The sequence below is a fragment of the Plecotus auritus genome, assembly GCF_963455305.1.
Source record: "Plecotus auritus genome assembly, chromosome: 3".
Classification (NCBI taxonomy): Eukaryota; Metazoa; Chordata; class Mammalia; order Chiroptera; family Vespertilionidae; genus Plecotus; species Plecotus auritus.
Genome location: NC_137772.1, coordinates 45,668,897 through 45,689,928, shown reverse-complemented (window position 1 = coordinate 45,689,928; position 21,032 = coordinate 45,668,897). Strand labels below are relative to the sequence as shown.

At 37.8% G+C, this 21,032-nt stretch overlaps 1 protein-coding gene across 1 annotated transcript in view; it reads right to left on the bottom strand.

Moving 5' to 3' along the window:
• UGGT2 (UDP-glucose glycoprotein glucosyltransferase 2) overlaps positions 1 to 21,032 on the bottom strand; it is a 166,037-nt gene that overhangs the window by 62,028 nt on the left and 82,977 nt on the right. Inside the window, exons 17-23 of the mRNA XM_080660862.1 lie at positions 17,251 to 17,415; positions 16,774 to 16,897; positions 16,583 to 16,681; positions 14,141 to 14,235; positions 11,620 to 11,826; positions 8,279 to 8,410; positions 222 to 346 (exon numbers count right to left, since the gene is read on the bottom strand). Coding sequence (XP_080516988.1) covers positions 222 to 346; positions 8,279 to 8,410; positions 11,620 to 11,826; positions 14,141 to 14,235; positions 16,583 to 16,681; positions 16,774 to 16,897; positions 17,251 to 17,415 — 947 coding nt within the window. The remainder of the gene's footprint in view (positions 1 to 221; positions 347 to 8,278; positions 8,411 to 11,619; positions 11,827 to 14,140; positions 14,236 to 16,582; positions 16,682 to 16,773; positions 16,898 to 17,250; positions 17,416 to 21,032) is intronic.

Genomic DNA, 21,032 nt, shown 5'->3' with positions numbered 1-21,032 from the left:
GAGGCTGGTACACAACCTTTAGAAAAGTGGTTACCCCTTGGGAAGGGAGGAGATTGAGGGAAACAGAAATAGTAAGACCACGGCAAAGAAAACAAAATATTAACATCCATGGTTTGGTGATAATGAGTAAATGGATGTCTTTTATTATTTCTTTATATTCTCTATGAGATGGAAAATACCAAACCTGAAAATGAATTGCTCTTATGATTTTACATACTTACTTCTTTGAGCTGATTGCCATATTTTCAACAATGCCTTTAATTTTCTCTGCTAAATTAGTAAATGTTATCTTTTCCAACAAAGAGAAATCTTCTGCACAGAAATTTTCATTCAAAGGTCCTAAGAACTAAAATAAAGGCAATCATTGTATATCTTCTAAAAGATTATTTCATGAAATATATTCTCATGAAATAGATATTTCCTTAAGCAAAAATTGATTACAGATTAAAGAGATAGTGGCCCTCAATCCCACCATTTACTAAGCCCACTGGGATAAAATAGAAGAGAAAAATATTTTCTCACTTTCATAATACAAATAACATTTGCATAAACACAAAAGTCAAAGTAACAAAAAGTAGCAAATTATTTTCATTTGAAATATAATCCTCCCAAAAACCTAAGACTCTTTAATTTTATTTTCTGTTTATCTATAAATTGTAGACCATATGAGTAGACATGAATCTATATATATAAAAGCCTAAGCAACCGAATGACCGGTCGACCGGTCGCTATGACGCGCACTGACCACCAGGGGGCAGACGTTCAATGCAGGAGCTGTTCCCTTGTGGTCAGTATGCTCCCACAGGGGGAGCACTGCTCAGCCAGAAGCTGGGTTCACGTGCTCATGGCTGGCGAGCGCAACGGCAGTGGCGGGAGGGTCTCCCACCTCCTAGCAGCGCTAAGGAGCAGTGAGCCGAGCAGTAAGGAGCAGCGAGCAGGTGGGCTGTAAGGAGCAAGGGATCCTGGACTGCAAGAGGGTGCAGGCTGGGCTGAGAGATTACCCCTCCCCCCATTACAGGAATTTTGTGCACCGGGCCTCTAGTTAATACATAAGCAAGGCATAAAAGAGCAAAAACCAAGAGACAAATCACGTAATTATGTAATAATACCAACCAATCTTCATCTGATACTGTATAATGGTTTGGAGCTCAGCATGGTCATGTAGGTTAGCTTTAAACCAGTAAGTACTGAGGGGGTCAACTGTCAAACTACCACATACCTAATTTCTCAGGATGGCTATTCCATCACAACTACCACTAACGCTACTACCATTAGCATTTTCTGAGGAAATTAATACATGAAATCATCATACTATTATGAACACATACCCTGATGTAGAAGGTGGGCCTGAGATAGTCTCATGTATTAAACAGTCGTACTTAATGACAACCAGAAAATACGTCAAGCAGAATATTCTTTTTTCTTAGTAAAAAGGCCAGAATGAAATGGTTGCAGATTTTCTCACTTCCCCTTCACCTGGTTCTGCAATTAATAATTTCTAAAACTTAATGAAGTACATTTCTTGAATCTTTCTTATTTGCTCATGTCATAGGTGATATCATATTTCACCTTAAACATAAAACATGACTCTTAAAAATAAAAAAATGGGCACTATAAAACTAAAAGTACACATATAAACATTTCATCACCTTAAGATTTGATATCATTTTTAAGGTGACTTTGAAAGCACTTTTAACATTATATATTTTGGACTATGAATAGGAAAGGCCTGGAAAATAGTTTAAATTTTATGTATAGCACCCATAGTGACTCAAACAGTTTTGTTAATAGCTCAGAATAAGAAAATAAAATCTCAATTATTTTTTAAGGAATTAAAAAGATGGCTATTTTAACTGATTAAATTCACCAGAAAACCAACTCTATGTAAGTCCAGCATCAAATAGCTAGGACGACCTTGCTTCTTCTATTTAAAGTGTCTCACTTCTTCTATTTAAAGTTAAATATGATAATTGTGAAACAAAGTAACTTAAGTAGTATAAAATCCTATCATATCCATGTTGGGAAAAGGAACATTAAATTTGAAAATCATGTATTGATACAGTAAGACCTATTTGGTGCTTAAATCTTCTTTACAACATTTTAGAAATGTTATTTTTTCAGTTATACAGAACTATAGGCCCAGTGCACAGATTTGTGCACTGGTGGAGTCCCTTGTCCTGGCCTGTGGGGATCGGGCTGAAATCGGCTCTCCGACATCCCCCGAGGGGTCCCAGATTGTGAGAGGGCGCAGGCCAGGCCGAGGGACCACACCGGTGCACAATCAGGACCAGGGAGGGACCGCGGGAGGGCTCCGGGGCATGTCCGGCCTGTCTTGCCCAGTCCCGATCAGCCGGACTCCAGCAGCAAGCTAACCTACCGGAGCATATGCTCCCTGGTGGTCAGTGGGCATCATGGTGACTGGTCGAATGGTAGGACACTTAGCATATTAGGCTTTTATTATATAGGATAACTGCTGTAATAGAAATTCATTAGCTCTTTTGACAGCTTATTAAAATTCTAGAAAACTCTGAGAGTGTTCATCCACATACTGAGCTAAAAATCTCTCTCCACTCGTGGAAGTTCGAGTAGCTGGCCTTAATTCTATATTGATTCTCATCCAGTATAACATAAATCAATCTACAAATGTAACCATTGTGCCCCATGACAGCCTTCAAATATTTAAAGAGAAAACAGGAGTGAATATTGACTGAAAATTTACTCAGTGGCTGGTGCTGTTCTATGTGTCTTATGTATAAAACTGTATTTTAAAAGAAGAAAAAATTATATTTAATCTGACAACTCCATAATCCATACTATTTTCATTCCCATTGTACAAATGAAAAAAGCAAGTCTCACAGAGGTGATATAGTTAATGGTGAAACTAGATTTGGAATCCAGATTTCTGTAGCTTAAGAAAAAAAGGAAAAAAAGGCCTTGTTTCCTTCTATTACCCCATGTCATTCAGCAATCTGTAAATGTGTAGTGTGATAAAAATAAATTTATTATAATTATAGCAACAACATTATTTAGGGTTTTATTTGATAACAAAATATATAAAATTTTAATTCTTCAGCATGCAGTAAGAAAGTGTCCTTGTTGGTTGCTAAATGGGAGCAGGTAGGGGGACTGGGTGAAAAAGGTGAAGGGAATGAGAAGTACAAATTGGCAGTTACACAATAGTAACAGGCATGTAAAATACAACATAGAGAATAGAGTTAATAATCTATATATATAAAACCCTAATATGCAAATAGACCAAACGGCTGTACAACTGAACAACCGGACAACTGGTCGCTATGATGTGCACTGACCACCGGGGGCATGCGTGGAACATGGCAGGCGTCGGCAGAAGGCAGCAAGAGCGCAGAACATGGTGGGCGTTGGCCACAGCGGGATGGTGGAGCAGGTGAGCGGGGGTGCCAGACCAAGGCGGGGTGCCGGTCGCTGTCACTGGGGTGAGCCTCTGGTGGTTACTGAAAATTCTTTGCTCCCATGTGCCATGGTTCTGCCCGGCACTCGTACCTGCTGCTGGCTCCGGTCCAGCTTGCACCCACTGCCAGTGCCAGAGCCACTGCTCCCACCCACTGCTGGTGCCCGGCGCCAGCCCCGATCACTCAGCACCACGAGCGGGTGCGAGTGGCAGCTGCCAGCCCCAATCGCCCCTGAGAGCTCCTCCACCTCCCCATTCCTGAGGGGCGATTGGGGCAGCAGCCGCCGCTTGCACCCACTGATGGCGCCGGCCCACTCACACCCACTGCTGGCACCAGCCCAAATCGCTCCACGCCGTCAGTGGGTGAGAGTGGGGCCAGTGACATCAGTGCGTGGGAGCGGTGGCAGAGTGGGAGCAGGGCTGCCGGCAGGCAGGGGACTGGGGGCCATGGCGGGAGGGGCCAGACGGGGGCACAGAGAATGGGCCGAGACCCACCCCTGTGTCCAATGCAGCCCCGCGGCCCACAGTTCCTTTCAAGGTGCACAAATTTGTGCACTGGGTCCCTAGTATTATAATAAAGATGTATTGTATAAGGTGGGTATTAAACTGATTGCAGAGATCATTTCATAAGTTATATAAATATCAAACCACTATGCTGTACATGTAAAACTAATATAATATTGAATGTCAACTATAATCTATCCTATATAATAAAGAGCTAATATGCTAATGGTCGTGATGACCATTCAGTAGGAGGCTGTGTGCGCAGTGGGGCAGAGATGCCATGTTACTCCGGAGACGGGGCGGAAGCGAGGTTAGGGTGTCAAGGCAGGGCAGTGTGCACGTGGGTGGGCAGGGCAGTGCTATTTCCTGCACTGGGCCTCTAGTTTATATATAAAAGGCTAATATGCAAAGTGTCTCCTTGGGAGTTTGACCAGGAGACTGGCAATTCAATCGCTCACTATGACGTGTGCTGACCACCAGGGGATGGCACGTTATGAAGGAAGGCCCAAGCCAGCAGCCAGGGAATAGGGACCCAGCCAGCAGCCAGAAGGCCCCGATTGACCCTGATTGGTCCTGATCACCAGCCAGGCCTAGGGACCATACCCATGCACAAATTTCGTGCACTGGGCCTCTAGTTGAAAAATAAAAATAAAATTTAAAAAAGTATCACTGGTACCTAGTTTTGGTCATTCCTAATTTTAACTTTGAATATGTTCCAATTCTAAGGCAACATTTGGACAGGTTCAGAATGAAGATTAATTCTAAAATGTCAGAATTATTTCAAACTTTCAACTATTTGATTCAGAATGATAGCTATCTGCCATAATTGATGTGATTATTGTACTTTATTACTGAGAGTAATAAGCTAAGTATCTTACCTAATAATAGACAAACATGTAAATTGACCGTACCTCCGCTACGCCACCAGCCATTCAGGAGTGATATGCAAATTAACCCAACAAAGATGGCAGTTAATTTGCATACACAGGCGCTGAGTGACAGGGGCGGGACGCTTGTGTCGTCACCATGGCGACGATGCAGGCGTTCTACCTCCCGCCCCCCCGTCTCTCAGGGCCTCTGGGCAGCATGGGAAGGCGGGGCCGGAGCGTAAAGAGGCGGCTCCAGGGCCTGAGCAGAAAGGGGCTGGGCCAGAGTGGAAAGGCGGTGCCGGCAGCCAGGGAAAGGAAAGCCCATTCTAGCATTAATCTTTGTGCATCAGGCTTCTAGTTACATTATAGTTCACAAACCACAGAACTTATTTTCAGATATATCTTTTCTATTCAAACCAAAGTTGTATAAATAAAAGAATAATCAAAATTATACCAACTTGGAGATCCAGAACTGAACTCTGAATTCTCTACCTTTTCCTTTCCACTCCTCCTGAACAACTCCCACTCTTCCTGCAGTCTTTCTCACCTGAATACACAGCAACTCCATTCTGCCAGTTATGTAGTTCCACACCACACATCATGCCTCTCAGCAAATCCTGTTCACCCTTCCTCCAAAATGTATCCAACCTCCAGTTTTCACTACTTCCACTATAGCCATTTTGGCACAAGCCATTGTCACTTCTCATTTTGGACTTCTTCAATATCTTCTACCAGGTTTTCTGACTCCCTATAGTCTCTTCTCAATGTACAGTCTCTAGAGATCCAAATAAAACATACTAGTAGGTCAGATCATGTCACCCCTCGATCCAGAACTATAAACTTCACCACTCAGTTAGAGTAAAGTAGGAATCCTAAACTGCCTGTAAAACCATACTGATGTGGTCCCCAGAAATTTCCCTGAGCTTGTCTTCAGACTACTCTCACTATAACTGCTATTCCTAAAACACACAGTCATGACCTCATCCTGAGGCCTTTGTACTCAATGTTACTTCCACCTAGAGCACTCCTCTTCCAGACATGGCTTTCACCCTCACCTCTTCTGGTTCTCTGTCCAAATGACACCTTATCAGTAAGAATGCTATTTGTTATCTGTCTCTGCCCACCAAAATGTAAACCCATGAAAACATGTTTGTTCACTACTGTACTCTGAGAACCCTAGAAGAATGTTTGGTTTACAGCAAGTGAAACATTAATATATGAATATTTTGTCAATTAAAAAAAAAAAAAGAAACAAGTTCTAGGAGAAATCAGTTTAACATAACTATAACTAATATTTGTTATCACTAATTTTTATAACAATACATGAGATATATTAAACAATGTCAAAGAAAACATAGGGCAGGTTTTCCATCCTATATAATAAAAGCCTAATATGCAAATTGACCGAATGGTGGAACAACCGGTAGAAAGACTGGTGGAACAACCAGTCGCTATGATGTGCACCTACCACCAGGGGGCAGAGGCTCAATGCAGGAGCTGCTCCCATCCCACAGGCCCCAGGCCAGCCAAGGCGGGTGCCAGTGGGCCCCCCCACCCCCGACTGCCCCGCCAGTTGCCCCGCAGATCAGTCCTGATTGCTGGCCAGGCCTAGGGACCCTACCCATTCATGAATTTCGTGCACTGGGCCTCTGGTAATGTATAATTAAAAGGCAAGGTACTAGATATAGCAGGTCTAATTTCTTTTCCTCTTTATTTCTGAAAATGACTGACAGAGCCAAAGGTAGTCATATACTTTAAAACTGTTCTAAAAAACTGTATTTTTTTCCAGAGTAATTGTTAGAGAATAAGCAATATCATTTTGGGGCTTCCACATAACTCACTATCAAAATTCACTAATACAGACAGTCCTCGGATTACATCGGACTCGACATATGTCGTTTCGTGGTTACGTCACCATCTCCATTTATAAAAAAAAAAGTGCCGTCATTTCAACGTATGTACATATGTGCTTTGTGCTTTTTCATTATTTGTTTACCACAAGTAAAGGTCAGGAATTGTTAGCTTTCTTTTAAATTTTTTTTACTGTTTCACTTCATTACTGCTGTGTATGTTCTCCATGTGAGTGACGTAGGTGCTTATGTAGGTGGGTTCCGACTTACGGCGAAAACACATTATGTCGTGCCATAGGAACGAATCTCTGAGGACCTACTGTACAGGGTGGGGCAAAAGTAGGTTTACAGTTGTGAAAGTTTATTCTTGTATTATTTATTAATTACTGTATTATTTTCCATATGAACTGTAAACCTACATTAGCCCCACCCTGTACCTTATATTTCTGTAATAATAAATGGCAATCAGTGTCATCAATTTGTAAAGTAGCACTATACACAGATGAACCTGAGCCTAACTGCTTTTAGGAGCTAATGTAATTAATCGGCTTAAACACCGTAACACCGAAGCAGATATATTTTATCTGTGGAAGCTTGGGGACATGGATCTCTCATTCGTCTCCAATTCCTATTATTTATAGATTAAGATAAGAAAGAACAAATAAGCATAATTTTAAGGGAATAGTGTAATATCAGAATAAAACGCAGGTGAACAGAGTTCATAAAAATGTAGAAAAGAAAGAAAACAGGAGCATATTAGAGCTTTGAAGATGATTTAGGAATATGTAATTTGATAGTTCAAGCAGAGGTCTGTCAAGCACATTGTATTAGTTTATTTCTTAATAAATCAAAGCACCAAATTCAATTTTTAAAAACTGAATTCCCGAGAAATAAAATCAGACTATCATATTCAAAATATATTAATAAGTAGCTAGTACCCACTAACTGTGTGTCTATAAAGATGCTCTAATCAGAAAAATGGTTGTGATATACTAAGAGAAAAAAGTGTGATATAAATTTATATACATAAAACTACAATGATGTACTTTATGAAAACCAAAAATAACTCTGTAGGGTCGGAAAAAGGGTTAGAAGGTAATACAGTAAACTTTTAATAATATATTTTATTAGGATGGTGGGAGCAAGTAATCTTTTCCTATAGATGTTTAAAGGTTATATTGATAAATACTACTTTATACTTCAATAGAAAACATTGTACTGCTGTTATTAAACAATTGTAAGAAGGCTACAACAAGAGTAAGATTTCACAATGTACTTTCTACACTTACTATAACAGTGGTCCTCAATCACAATGTTGTCAAGTATACCAAGTTGTTTATTCTAGTACTTATATTAGGACAAAATAAAAGTTATCCCCACAAGAACATTCTCTCTTCCCTGCAATCAATGTTCTCACCAATGGGGGAAGGGATGAAGTGATAGGTACTGTGCCAAAAATTAACCGTTTCAGCACCATTTACTTCTGCTGAGACCTGTCTCATGTGTCCGGCATACAAACACCATCCTCTGTGTGTGTTACATCACATGGGTTGTGCCAGAAAAATGTTTGAGACCCCTGTACCACAATGTCACTGAGAAAAGTGAGCAACTGTTTTTCTACTTACTTTCCCATTGCTGACAATACCCATTTCTCCAGGACCCAACTTAAGTACGTCCTGACAGAACAACTGGTGAGTTCGAAAAATATTCACCCCAATGGTATTATATTTTTTCTCAAAGGCATTCTTATCCATCTCCTAAAGCAAGAAAATATGAAATGAATAAGAGAACAGTAAATATATTAAATTATTTTCTTAACAAAGCTTACTTTAATATATTAGTGTAAAATTTAAATTATACTAAGTTGTGACAAAAAGTACTATTTTCTCCTGAAACCATTTTTAAAAAAAAAATCTTTCTCTGCCAAGTCAATTATAATATTTGTATATCTTTTTACAAGTAGATAGTTTGCTATTCATTCTTTGAGAATTTTAGGTGGATTACTGATTGGTAAAATGCTAGGGAACATCAATTTAAATAAAATTTAGCATTCCAGAAAAGATATAAACCCAGTTAGTAATAGTGCATTTAACTTCAGAAATACAAAAGTAACCCATGGCCAGAGTCATAAAATATATGGATATTCACAGAAAATTAACCACAAATAAGTTCCTTACATCTTCATACTAACACACTTCTTCAAATCAGTATTTATCATTTTTTTTATGTGCATCCAAATCACCTTGGTGCCTTGTTAAAATGAAGCTTCTCCTTCAGTAGATCAGGGTGGAGCCTTAAATCCTGAACTTCTAACAAGTTCAGATGATAGAACTGTTTCCCCTTTGCTGTCCAATATGGTAGCCACAGCCACAAATGGTTACTGAGCCCTGGACATATGGCTAGTATGACTGAGGAGCTGATTTTAAAGCTCAGTTTAATTTTAAGTTTAAAATAGCTCCATGTAGCTAGTGACTACAGTATTGGACAGTGCAGCCCTAGATCTCCTTACTTCCAAAATCTCTCTCTCTGTCATCCCCTCTCTCACCACAAGCTCCTGACCTTCCAGCTCACTCATTCTGTTACTAAACATTTCTCACACTTTCAGTCCACTGACCCTACCACTTATTTATTGTACATTATACTTCCCATATCATAATTTCCCTCCCACCCAAGTTACACCCCGGAATCCTTTACTGTAACATCAACCTTCCATGCTCAGCTCCCCGGAATGCTTCCCTCAGTTACATTCACCTTGCAAAACCCCAACTCTGGTTAAATACAACTCTGCTTCCTCTGCAACTGGACCCAAACACTGTTAATAAAGCTGGAAAAAACATGCAACCAAGGCTGATCTCACTTTCAATTTGTGGTCATTAATCTCAAGTGGGCCCTCAGAAATCTTCCCACACTAATGTATTGAATTCACTTTCTCATTCTCTGAGTAACAGAAACATATTTGACATTTTCTCCTCTTTCCTCAAACCTCTAATAGCACCTAACACTCTAATACTTAACTAATGACCCACCTTTCTTTTGAAAAATGAAAGTAATCAGAAGAGAAGTACTTATCTTGTTACCACCAAATAAATCTACCCTTCTGCATCTGTACCCATATAGTCTGTCTTTCTTCTGGTTAAAATGGATGAATGATTCCTGTTCTTAAACCAACACTTAACACTGTCCATTGGATCTCAGCATCTCTTAACTTCTCAAGAATTTTGCTCCCCTATGTCTATATGATCCTTTTCTTATTGTTGGATAGATTGTTTCCATTAGCATACAGAAAAGTGACATCTCCCAAATTTAGAAAATTTTCCTTGACCTCAAGTCCCATTCTCGCTATGGAATACTTCTCCCTTCAGTGTGCAAGAAACTTCTTTAAAAAACTATACTTGCTATCTCTATTTCCTGATTTTCTATTTTCTCTTGAATCTAGTACACTTTTATGCTTTTCATTCCACTGAAGTTGTTCTTATCAAAGTCACCAAGGACCACCTTAATAAATAAAATGGTCAGTTAGAAAGTTGGATTTCAGAAACATCTGGCATAGGTGATCATTTCCTACTTGAAATATATTCTCCATTTGGCTTCCAGGATACCATACTCTCCTGGTCACCTTCCTAATTCATTGGCTGTTCCATCTCCTTTAAAGGATCATCCTTTTCTTGTGTTCCTCCACATTTTAGAATGTTCCAGGGCTTAGCTTTCAATTTCTCTGTTCTCTACCCACCCTCACTTCTGAGGTTTCTAATCTAGTTTCTTAGTTGAAATTATATATAATGTTGATAACCCTCAAATTGACTCTCAAAAAAAAAAAAAAAAAAAGACAATCCCTCATTGATTTCTACACTCATTTACTCAATTGTCAACATTTCCACTTGAATGTCTAACAGGCTTCTGCAACTTAACATGTACAAAACTTAGCTCTAGATTCAGGCCCTATGTGTCCAAATCTTCTCTTCAATCTAGACTTCCCCACTTAAAAAAAAAAAAAAAAAAAAGGATACCACCATTAAGTCTAGCTGTTCAAGACAAAATCCTAGCCTATTATTTTCACGTCACATACAATTGAGCAACTAATCCTATTGACCATAATATAACAATTATTTATTAACCATTTTACCATCTCCACCTCTATCTAGTTCAACATACCATTATTTCTTGCCTAGATTATAGGCAAGAAATGCAATAACATTCTAAATGTTCATCCCATTTTCACTCTTGTCTACCTACTATCAAATCTTCACATGGTACCCAGAATCATCTTTTTAAAGGCTATTCACCTCTTCAAGATTCCTTAATGACTTGCCATTATACTCAGGAAAAATTTCAATCCCTTACTATGGCCTATAAGTGCTTGAGATATCTGGGGTTATATTTCTGACCTCATGTACTAGTACTTTGCACATCTCTATTTTGGTCATAATGATCTTCTGCCTATACCTCAAGTCTGCCAAGACGGTCTCTGTGTCAAGCCTTGAGACTTGCTATGTTCTTGAACCTGGTACATTCTTGTCACAGACTTTCCATGGTTTGATATTTCATTTTATTCAGAGTGCTGCCCAAATGTAGGCTCTGTAGAAATATCTTTCCTGACCATTCCAGCTAAAAGAGCATCCCTCAAACTATCTACCCTCTTATGTTTCTTTATTTTTTCCAATACCACTTACTTTGTCTGTCTTTCCTACTACCATGTAAGCTCCACAAGGACAGGGACTCTATTCTTGTTCACAAGTATATCTCCATTGTCTAGTAGATAATATATAAAATCTAATTTGTTAAATGCCTCTATGCAAAGTCATATTATTTAACATTTATCTTTTCCCATTTAAAGAAATATTTATTATCCCCAAATGATTATACTTATTAACTGATGTTTTTCAGTAACATATTTATCTCCAAGCATACAGATTTATTCTTTTAAAATATTCAATACATACTTATTATTTCAAACAAAGTTACTGACCTCAGTAAGGAATGTTTTAATTTTATCTCCAGAGTAAATAGCTGTAGCAGTTTCTTCCCTTGCCAGTTTCCTGAGAAAGTTTCTCAAAAAGCTGTTTTTCTGTGTAATAAAAGCTGCCAAAATTCCTCTAGAAATAGCTGTGTTCTCTTCATTTATTTTTGATGTAGGATTATAAATAACGCCCAACCGACTATGAAAACATTTTTTCTGAAAAACACATTTATAGGTGAAAAAAAAATCTGTGTCTTACATATCTTTTTACAGTTGAACTTTTATCTTTCCAATCAAGTTTATACTTTACCATACAACATCTTTCACTGTCAAATTCTATGTTGACTATTGAAGATGACCTGTCACTGAAATAGCCTAAAAACAATAATTTTAGTAACTCCAACTGCTTTACCTCTTTGCATAATGATTATTTTATAATGCAATACTTTGTTTAACCTCTTCTTGTGTATGTATGTCTATGAAATAACAAAATTACAAAATAAAAATGCAGATTAACCCATAAAACAACCACCCAGATCAAGAAATAGAGTACTGTCTAAGATACTTCTCAGGAGTAATTAAAAAGGTAAATTCCAAGATACTATTCCATGGGTGAATGTGAGGCAAAATCATAACATTTCTGAACCGTGAAAGTAGTCTCTAAATAAGTCACACATAACCAACAGTGAAGATGAAAATCTAATTGGCTATGGGGACTTAAGCACAACCTTTTACCAGTAAGTGGCTTGTGCTCACCCAGAGATATTCCCCAGGAAACCAAGATAAAAGACAAAAACAAGGGGGGAAAACCTGAGCAAGAATATCAGAGATATACAATGAGAGGGCAATAGACTTTACAGAATTAGTTCATTCACATCACTAAAAATAGATAAATCAATAAACTATCCAACAAACAACAAGTAGCCCAGGGAAGGGGGGGGTGTGGTTACCAGTATCCAAATATACTATGGTGTAGTATCTAAAATGTTTTGTTTTCAATAAAATAATTATGAGACATGCAATGTAACAAGAGAGTATGATTCATACAAAGGTGAAAAAAACACACACAGCATTAGAAACTGTCTTTGAGGGGCCTTAGTTGTTGGACTTAACAAACGTAATATATTCAAAGAACTAAAGAAAATCAGGTCTAAAGAATTAAAGAAAGGTATTTTATTTTTATTATTATTTTTTTAATATATATTTTATTGATTTTTTACAGAGAGGAAGGGAGAGGGATAGAGAGTTAGAAACATCGATGAGAGAGAAACATCGATCAGCTGCCTCCTGCACAACTCCCACTGGAGATGTGCCCGCAACCAAGGTACATGCCCTTGACCGGAATCAAACCCGGGACCCTTCAGTCCACAGGCCGATGCTCTATCCACTGAGCCAAACCGGTTTCGGCTAAAGAAAGGTATTTTAATAATATTTCACAGATAATAATAATGAAGAGACAGAAATTATATAAAAGAACCAAAAGGAAATTCTAGAGTTATAAATTCAGTAACTAAAATGAAAAATGCTCTAGAAGGGTCCAATAGATATGAGTTGGCAGAAAAATCAGTGAATCAATAGAGATTATACAATCTGAAAAACAAACTGTAAAAACAATGAACAGACCCTCAGAGAAATGTGGAACATCATTAAACATACCAACAGATGCATAATGGAAGGGCCATATACATGTAACTACTGGGGGAAGGGCAGTTTGTGAGCCTCTCAAAGAAGATGCTCCCAGAAATTCTTGAGAAGGAAGAGAAGGCAGAAGTTGACTGTTATTCCATAGATCCCAAACAACCGGTTTTGAAATGTGCTGGTCTGAAGGCAACTGTGTTCTGAGATTATCTGATAATCTGCTAGGACCTAGCAGATGTTATGTTTCATTTTAAATGTATTAATTATTCTTAATGTGGTAGCAGGGCTCCAAGATGGCCCCCAATGATCCCCACCTCCTGGTACTCATACTTACAGTTCCTTCTCATACTGAATAGAAGTGATCTGCATAACAAACAGAATAGCGTGGAAATATAGGGTATGACTTTGGAGATTAGATCATAAAAGACATTGTAACTTGTGGTTTCCATCTATAACTCTGTCACTCATTCTGGGGAAAGCCAGCTGTCATTTTGTGAGGACACTTAAGCAACACTAAATAGTGGTCTACGTGGCAATCGGAAGAAGCATTCTGTTCATGGCCAGTGAGAAACTGAGGTCTCCTGCTAACAGCCATGCAAGTGAGCCATCTTAGAAGCTGATCCTCCAGCTCCAGTAAAGCCTTCAGGTGGCAGCAACCAAAATCTTGACTGCATCCTCATGAGAAACCCCAAGCCACAACCACTCAGCTAAGTCACTCCTGAATTCTTAAACCCCAGAAACTGAGAAAATAAAGGTTTACTGCTTTAAACCACTAAGTTATAGGGTAATTTGTTATACATCAGTAAATTTACACTTAGTTAATACAAAGCAATTTCATAAAATATTTTGGTTTATGTTTCTTGGGTGCTTTTATCTAGGTAAACTTACTCACCATGTGCTTTAATGCATTCAAAAGCAGTTTTCTCCCAGATGGTTTGTCAAAATCAGCAATAATCCAGAGAGTAATGGAGGAAATTACATCTTCATCTGAAAGTTTCAAATGGTTTAGCTAAACTAATTCTTTTTAAAATAAAACTAAAAGCAGAGGACATATCCAGTTAACAAAATTAAGAAACAACAATATTAAAAATAGTCTTTTGGAAAATAAGCAAATGTTAAAAATTATACACGCACAGTGACATAAAATGCTAGAAATGTAATTCATGATATAAGCTCTATATAAACTCAGGTACCAAGAAGAAAGAACAGTCGCTAAAGGACACGTCTGTGGGATACTTCTATGAGTAGAGAAAGTTGTATTATGCTTATCATGGTTCCAGTGTTGGCAAGCAAAACTGCCTTCTAGCTATATTTGTAAAAAAATAAAGAAACTGATATGTATACCCCCATATATAAAAAAACACACACCCAGATACAATAAGGTTTATTAGTAGATACTAAAAACAGCAATATCTTATTAGCTTATGATTCAATAATTCAAAATGTCTGGCTTTTATTAACTTGGTCTAATTCACATCATCACGTGTCATCAATATATAATTTTTTTTCTGAAAAATTTAAAAATTTGGATGCCACAGAAAGAAACAATTTTTAATTCTTACGTCACAGTTAAATGAATTTATTTCATTCAGCTTTAGGATATAACATTTGAAATAACAGTTATCTGGTCATCATTAAAATCTATAGAAAAATTATTCTTTTAGATCACATGACCCACTTAAAACAGTTATAAAAACTTTGTTGTTCTGTAGATCAGCAAATAGCACATTTTTTTAAAAGAATAAAGGTAAAGAATTCTGGTGCCCTCTCAGTGTCAGCCCTTTACCATACAGTAGTAAATGGAGAAATGTTTCAAATGTGCTAAGTACATTATAATTTTTATTTCTTTACACATTTACATAACTGCAAATAAGAGGAACTTTATTAACAGAGGATGCTTCTCTGTTAATAAAGTATTCCTTTAAACTGCACGAAATTTAAAGGCTAACTTATTCTGATGCCCAGAAATACACCCCAGAACCTGACAAATATTTTATCCTATCTTTTATTTCCTATTTCTGACTCCTTTTCTTTCCTGTCATTTTTACACATTAGCCTGCCATAAAGTGGAACTTTTATTTTACATTTTATTATTTGTTGGATTGTGTGTAGACAGTTCATTTTGTGAACGTAAAATCATGAATCAATTAGAAAGTAATTTGGGGGCCATCTGGTTCAAAGTTGGATTCACTCCTTACCACTCTCAAAACTGGTTGTGTAGCCTCTGCTTAAATCTCTCTCTGATAAAAATTTACCCCTTACAACATAGTTTATTCCATCTTTAGATCACTCTCATTGTTAGAAAGTTACTGCTTTAATACTGAGATACAAATAAGCCTTCTTTTATGTATTGGCTCTCATTTTTCTCCCTACAGCTAAGCAGTTCAAATAAAATAAAGACAAAAACCAACCAAACTTTAATGATCTCATCTATCTTATAATTACCTATTTTATCTTATCTATCCGATAAGATAAAAAAATGTATGGTCCCACTGCAGACTTCCCTATCTAGGCTAAATCCTTATTTCCAAATATGTTCCTGTCTTGGTTTCCCTTCCTTTGGTTTGACCCCCAAACCTAAGCAAAACATCCACATATTTTATTTTAATATGTTTTTATTGATTTTTTAGAGAGAGGAAGGGGGAGACAGAGAAACACTGATGTGAGAAATATTTATCAGCTGTGTCCTGCACGCCCCCTACTGGGGATTGAGGCTGAAACATGGGTATGTGCCCTGACAAGGAATGGAACTGGCAACCTTTTGGTGCATAGGGCGAGGCTCAATCAACTGAGTCACTCCAGTGGGGATCCACATGTTATAGCTTGCTTTAAAAAAAGGCAAAAAAACTAAGATGAACCCCTTGTGCATTTATAATTAGCTAGGATAGAAGGCATTATTTTCTCAGCACAATCCTTATATCCTAACAAATTACTAGCTCTCAAATTGAAAACCAGGCCTCTAGTCAAATATCAATATATAAACATGTATTATGGTCCTAGCTGGCTTGGCTCCATAGTTAGAGCGTCGTCCCACAGACTGAAGGATCTTGGGTTTGATTTGGGTCAAGGGCATGTACCTCAGTTGCAGGCTCGATCCCCTACCCTGGTCAGGGCACCGGTGGGAGGCAACCAATTGCTGTGTCTCGCTCGCATCGATGTTTCTCTCTGACTGTCTCACCCCCTCCTTCCTCCCTTCCACTCTGTCTGAGAATCAATGGGAAAAATATCCTTGGGTGAGGATTTAAAAAAAAAGGTATTATGCAAACACCTTACTAAAATTATAACATTTTGCTACTTTAAGAATAAATTCAGGAAAATAAAATATGCTTATTACCTTCATGGGTTAAATAATACATGTTCTCTGCAATTACAGCACTCTTATCTTGTGAGTCCAAGAAAAAGAAAGTAGAGAAATCTTCAACATCTGCAGTAACTGAAAATTTTCATATTAAATAATAAATAATGAATAAAACATTCACAATTCAATAAGCATTTGTAGAAAAGAAAACAGGAGAATTATTTTACCTGATGTAGATATTAAATTAAGGTACTGCCCTTCGCTGTACAAAATCGAAGGATTTATATGGGGTACAACATTATTTTTATCCATAAAGAAATCAATTGCATTTGTTTGATCATTTAATGTGCCCTAAAATAGCAAAAATATTATTTAGGTAATAGAGGCAATTTATATGCATATGTTTTAAAGTTATGCAGAGATTACATTTAAAGATGCTCAGTATAAAATAAATCAATAAATAATATGTGATTTAGGATTTTCATTATAAATTTTCATGTAAAACTTTGAATTTTCTTTCCAATTAAGCAATTTTTAGATGTAATTATGCACAGATAAAGTTAATTATTACTTTAAAAATCACTACTAAATGATCAGGATGAAAATTTTTACAAAATTAACTTTTGCTTTTAAAATATTTCTTAATACAAAAAGTCATTTATAAATATCATTCATCATATATTTTCTCATAAATGCTTACCTACCATAAAAACTTCCCTTTGTAAATATATGGTCACATCCATCATTTTTTGAAGAAGAGCTCTTTCTAGTTTTTGAATATTTAATTCCTCATGGTTAAAGGATTCGCCATTATAAAGAGCTTGAGGCAAAGGACCCAGGCCAGTCATCTTATAAAAGCTTGCTCCTGCCTATTCAGTTAAAAAATATCAGAGTTAAACAGAATATGGTTTTCTAAAAAAGAAATATATAAGAAAAAGAAGGAACACTGTCACATCTTTATATGCCAGAGAAAAAAATGTTAATTTGGATTTACCCAGCCTTTTAAAAGATTGTTTAAAGGAAAATCTACATAGAGCAAGAGTCAGGGAACTTTCTGTGCAGGGCGAGATACTAGTAATGCATATTTTAGGCTTTGTGAGCTATCAGGTTTGTCTGTGTCACATCTACTCAACTCTGATGTTATAGTGCAGAAGCAGCGATATACAACACAAGAACAAACAAATATGGCCATGTCCCCCAAAACTATGAAAACAGGCAGTGGGAGGGCTAGATTTGGCCTATGGGCTAAAGTTTGCTGACCCTTGATATGAACTACGATATTTACTTTTTAAAAAATATTATTCACCAGGATCAGAGATTCATTTGTCCCTTTTATTTACTTGTTTAATAAGCATTTATTCAACTCATGCCACCAGCATTAGGCTAGACCCTGTGAATACAGAACGGAAAGTTTTTCCTCAAGTGGTTCATATATTTACGAACAAAATGCAGGCATGTACAAGGATCTATGGGAGCCCAGAAATGAAGCATCTAACCAAGTCTGTGGTGGATAGGAAGGTATCAGAGAAGGACTCTGCTAGGGGGTAATACCAAAAAAATCAAAGGATGAGCAAAAATTTGCTAGGGAGATGAAGTGGAAAAAGACATTCCAAGTGAAAAGAGACAGCCAAGTAAGTGGGGGGAGGGAGAGAGAATAAGGCATATTTAGGCAATTGCAAGTCTTTGTTTACAGTGGGGAGAGCTGTCAGATATGGGTCAGAGGAGATAGGCAGAGGCCAGATCATGAAGGTCTTCAACATCGGGATTTTGTCTTCTGAGTGATAAAGCATCACTGCACACTTCATTCATTTGCTATTCTGTACTATGCATTATTATAATTATTATAGCCAACACTCTCACAATTACTTAGTTGATGAAGCTAAGTATTCTGATTACATCCATTTTAAAGGTGATGAAACAGAGATAAAAACATAAAGTCAATTCCAATGTCACATAGCTACTACATTTTGGAAAAGAATTTGTATTTAGATCTAACCACCAAGAGTCTGAACTGAACTCTTAACCACTGGGCTATATTTCCTCTGCATTTATTGAGCACTTACTACATGTTAGGCTATGAATGCATATAAATAATATTCAAAGTCCTTCCTAAGAAAACATACTTTAACAGAGGGAGAGATGGATACATTAAAAACAGGTGTGATTATAGTATACAGAGGTGCAAAGAGTGTATAGTCAATTCTATCTAGGAAGAGGATTCATGACAATATGATCAGATGTTCTTATTTAAAAAAGAACACAGTATCAACAATGGAAGAAGGTGGGGGAGCATGCACTGGGAATGATGGGTCGGGGGCTACTGCAATAGCATGGGAAAGAAAAAGCAAGGGCCAGAACAAAAATCAGTGGTAACGGACCAGGTGAGAATGAGGCAATTTCTAAAATAGATCCCTTTTCTTGAAGTACCTACAGTCTAGCTGGAAGTTAAATTTATATCCACATAGGATGGTAATATTGGTTTGTGAATACCAATATGTAAAGATAACATCGTGTTACTCAGGTATTTTTGTGGCAACCCATAAGTAGTATATTTTGGCTATGTAATATTATCTCAGCTTAAGTGCATTAATATCACAGCATATACTGCCTAGAATAAGCAAATAAATAAATACATTTTCTTCTATATGCAAGTTAGGTTATAAACAATATTTTTAAACTTTAATAAGTATATTAAATAAAATTAAGTGAATACCTTAAATTAAATATTTCCTATCTAGATATTCATAGGAATGCATTTTATTTCAATACACTTAATATCCTCAGGAACACAAGCATTAACAACAGGCTTTAAATGCTATAATTAATTTGAACCAGAAGGGGTTCCTTAAGAAACAGAGCATACACAACAATTTAGTGAAAAATCAAATAAGTGGTTCCCAATTAACAAAAAAAGGGCAAATTAACCAGAAAAAGAAATTTTTACTCTTGAATGAGAAATGATCCTTAGTATCAACATTATGCATCTATCAGTCATGCTTAGGAGATATGATATTTGCAGAAGTTTAGTCCCTGTGGAGTATAAGTATGAATAGAAATTGTAATCTACCACTTAGTAACAAGAAGTAAAGAAACCACATCTATTAAAAAAAAAGAAAAAAGAAAAGAAAGAAAAATGAAAACATAATGTGTAAGTATGGAAAACTTCCAGGACGCCTATAATTAACCCATTAAGCAGGCTGATATTAAAACCCAAATAGTGCAACCTTCTGCTTTCTCCCTATGCAAACAGATCCCTAATATATAAAATTTCACCAGTTGGGAGGGCACTCTCTGATGGTCTTAGGCTCTACAGCAGCGGTTCTCGCGACCCACAGGTTGATAACCGCTAGCAGGGTCGCCTAAGACCGTCAGAAAACACAGTTTACATTACGATTCATAACAGTAGCAAAATTACAGTTATGAAGTAGCAACAAAAATAATTTTATGGTTGGGGGTCACCACAACACGAGGAACTGTATTAAAGGGCCGCGGCATTAGAAAGGTTGGGAACCACTGCTCTAGACCAATGGTCGGCAAACTGTGGCTCGTGAGCCACATGCGGCTCTTTGGCCCCTTGAGTGTGGCTCTTCCACAAAATACCACATGCGGGCACGCACGTACAGTGTGATTGAAGGAGTACCCTAATTAAGTTAATAACAATGTACCTACCTATATAGTTTAAGTTTAAAAAATTTGGCTCTCCAAAGGAATTTCAATCGTTGTACTGTTGATATCTGGCTCTGTTGACTAATGAGTTTGCCGACCACTGCTCTAGGCCCTTTCGAAGTCTCCAGAGCAGCAATTTCTAAAACATCATAGCTCTCTTAAAGTTCCATCATTACCACACACACCCTCACTTTCAGATGGCCTTCCCTCCTCATTAATTCATTAAACAGATATTTACTGATTACACACTATGTTCTGCTCACTAGACATTGGGCCTACAACATCCAACAAGATACAAGATTCCTGGTCTCATGGACCTCAGTCTAGTGAGAAGTCAGGTACTGAACAATCTATATATATAAAAGCCTAAGCGACCATTACGACTGAACTACTAGAATGACTGGTGGCTATGACGCGCACTGACGACAAGGGGCAGACGCTCAACACAGGAGCTGCCTCCTGGTGGTCAGTGCGCTCCCACAGGCAACCTCCTGTGGCCAGCCAATCTCCCACAGTCCTTCCCTATGGCTGGCCAGTCAACCTCCAATGGTCCCTCCCCTGGTCAGTCCCTCCCCTCCACCGGCTGGCCAATCTCCCACGGTCCCTCCCCTGGACTGGCCAACCTCCCGCAGTCCCACCTCTTGCCCCTACCCCTGGCCAGCAGGCCTAATCAGCCCGCCCCCAATTGGCCTGGCCCCAACTGGGCCTGGGCGAGATGGCCCCGATCGGCCCTAATTGCTGGCAATGCCTAGGGACCTCACCTGTGTACAAATTCATGCACTGGGCCTCTAGTTAATTATAGTTAGCACTAGAGGCCCGG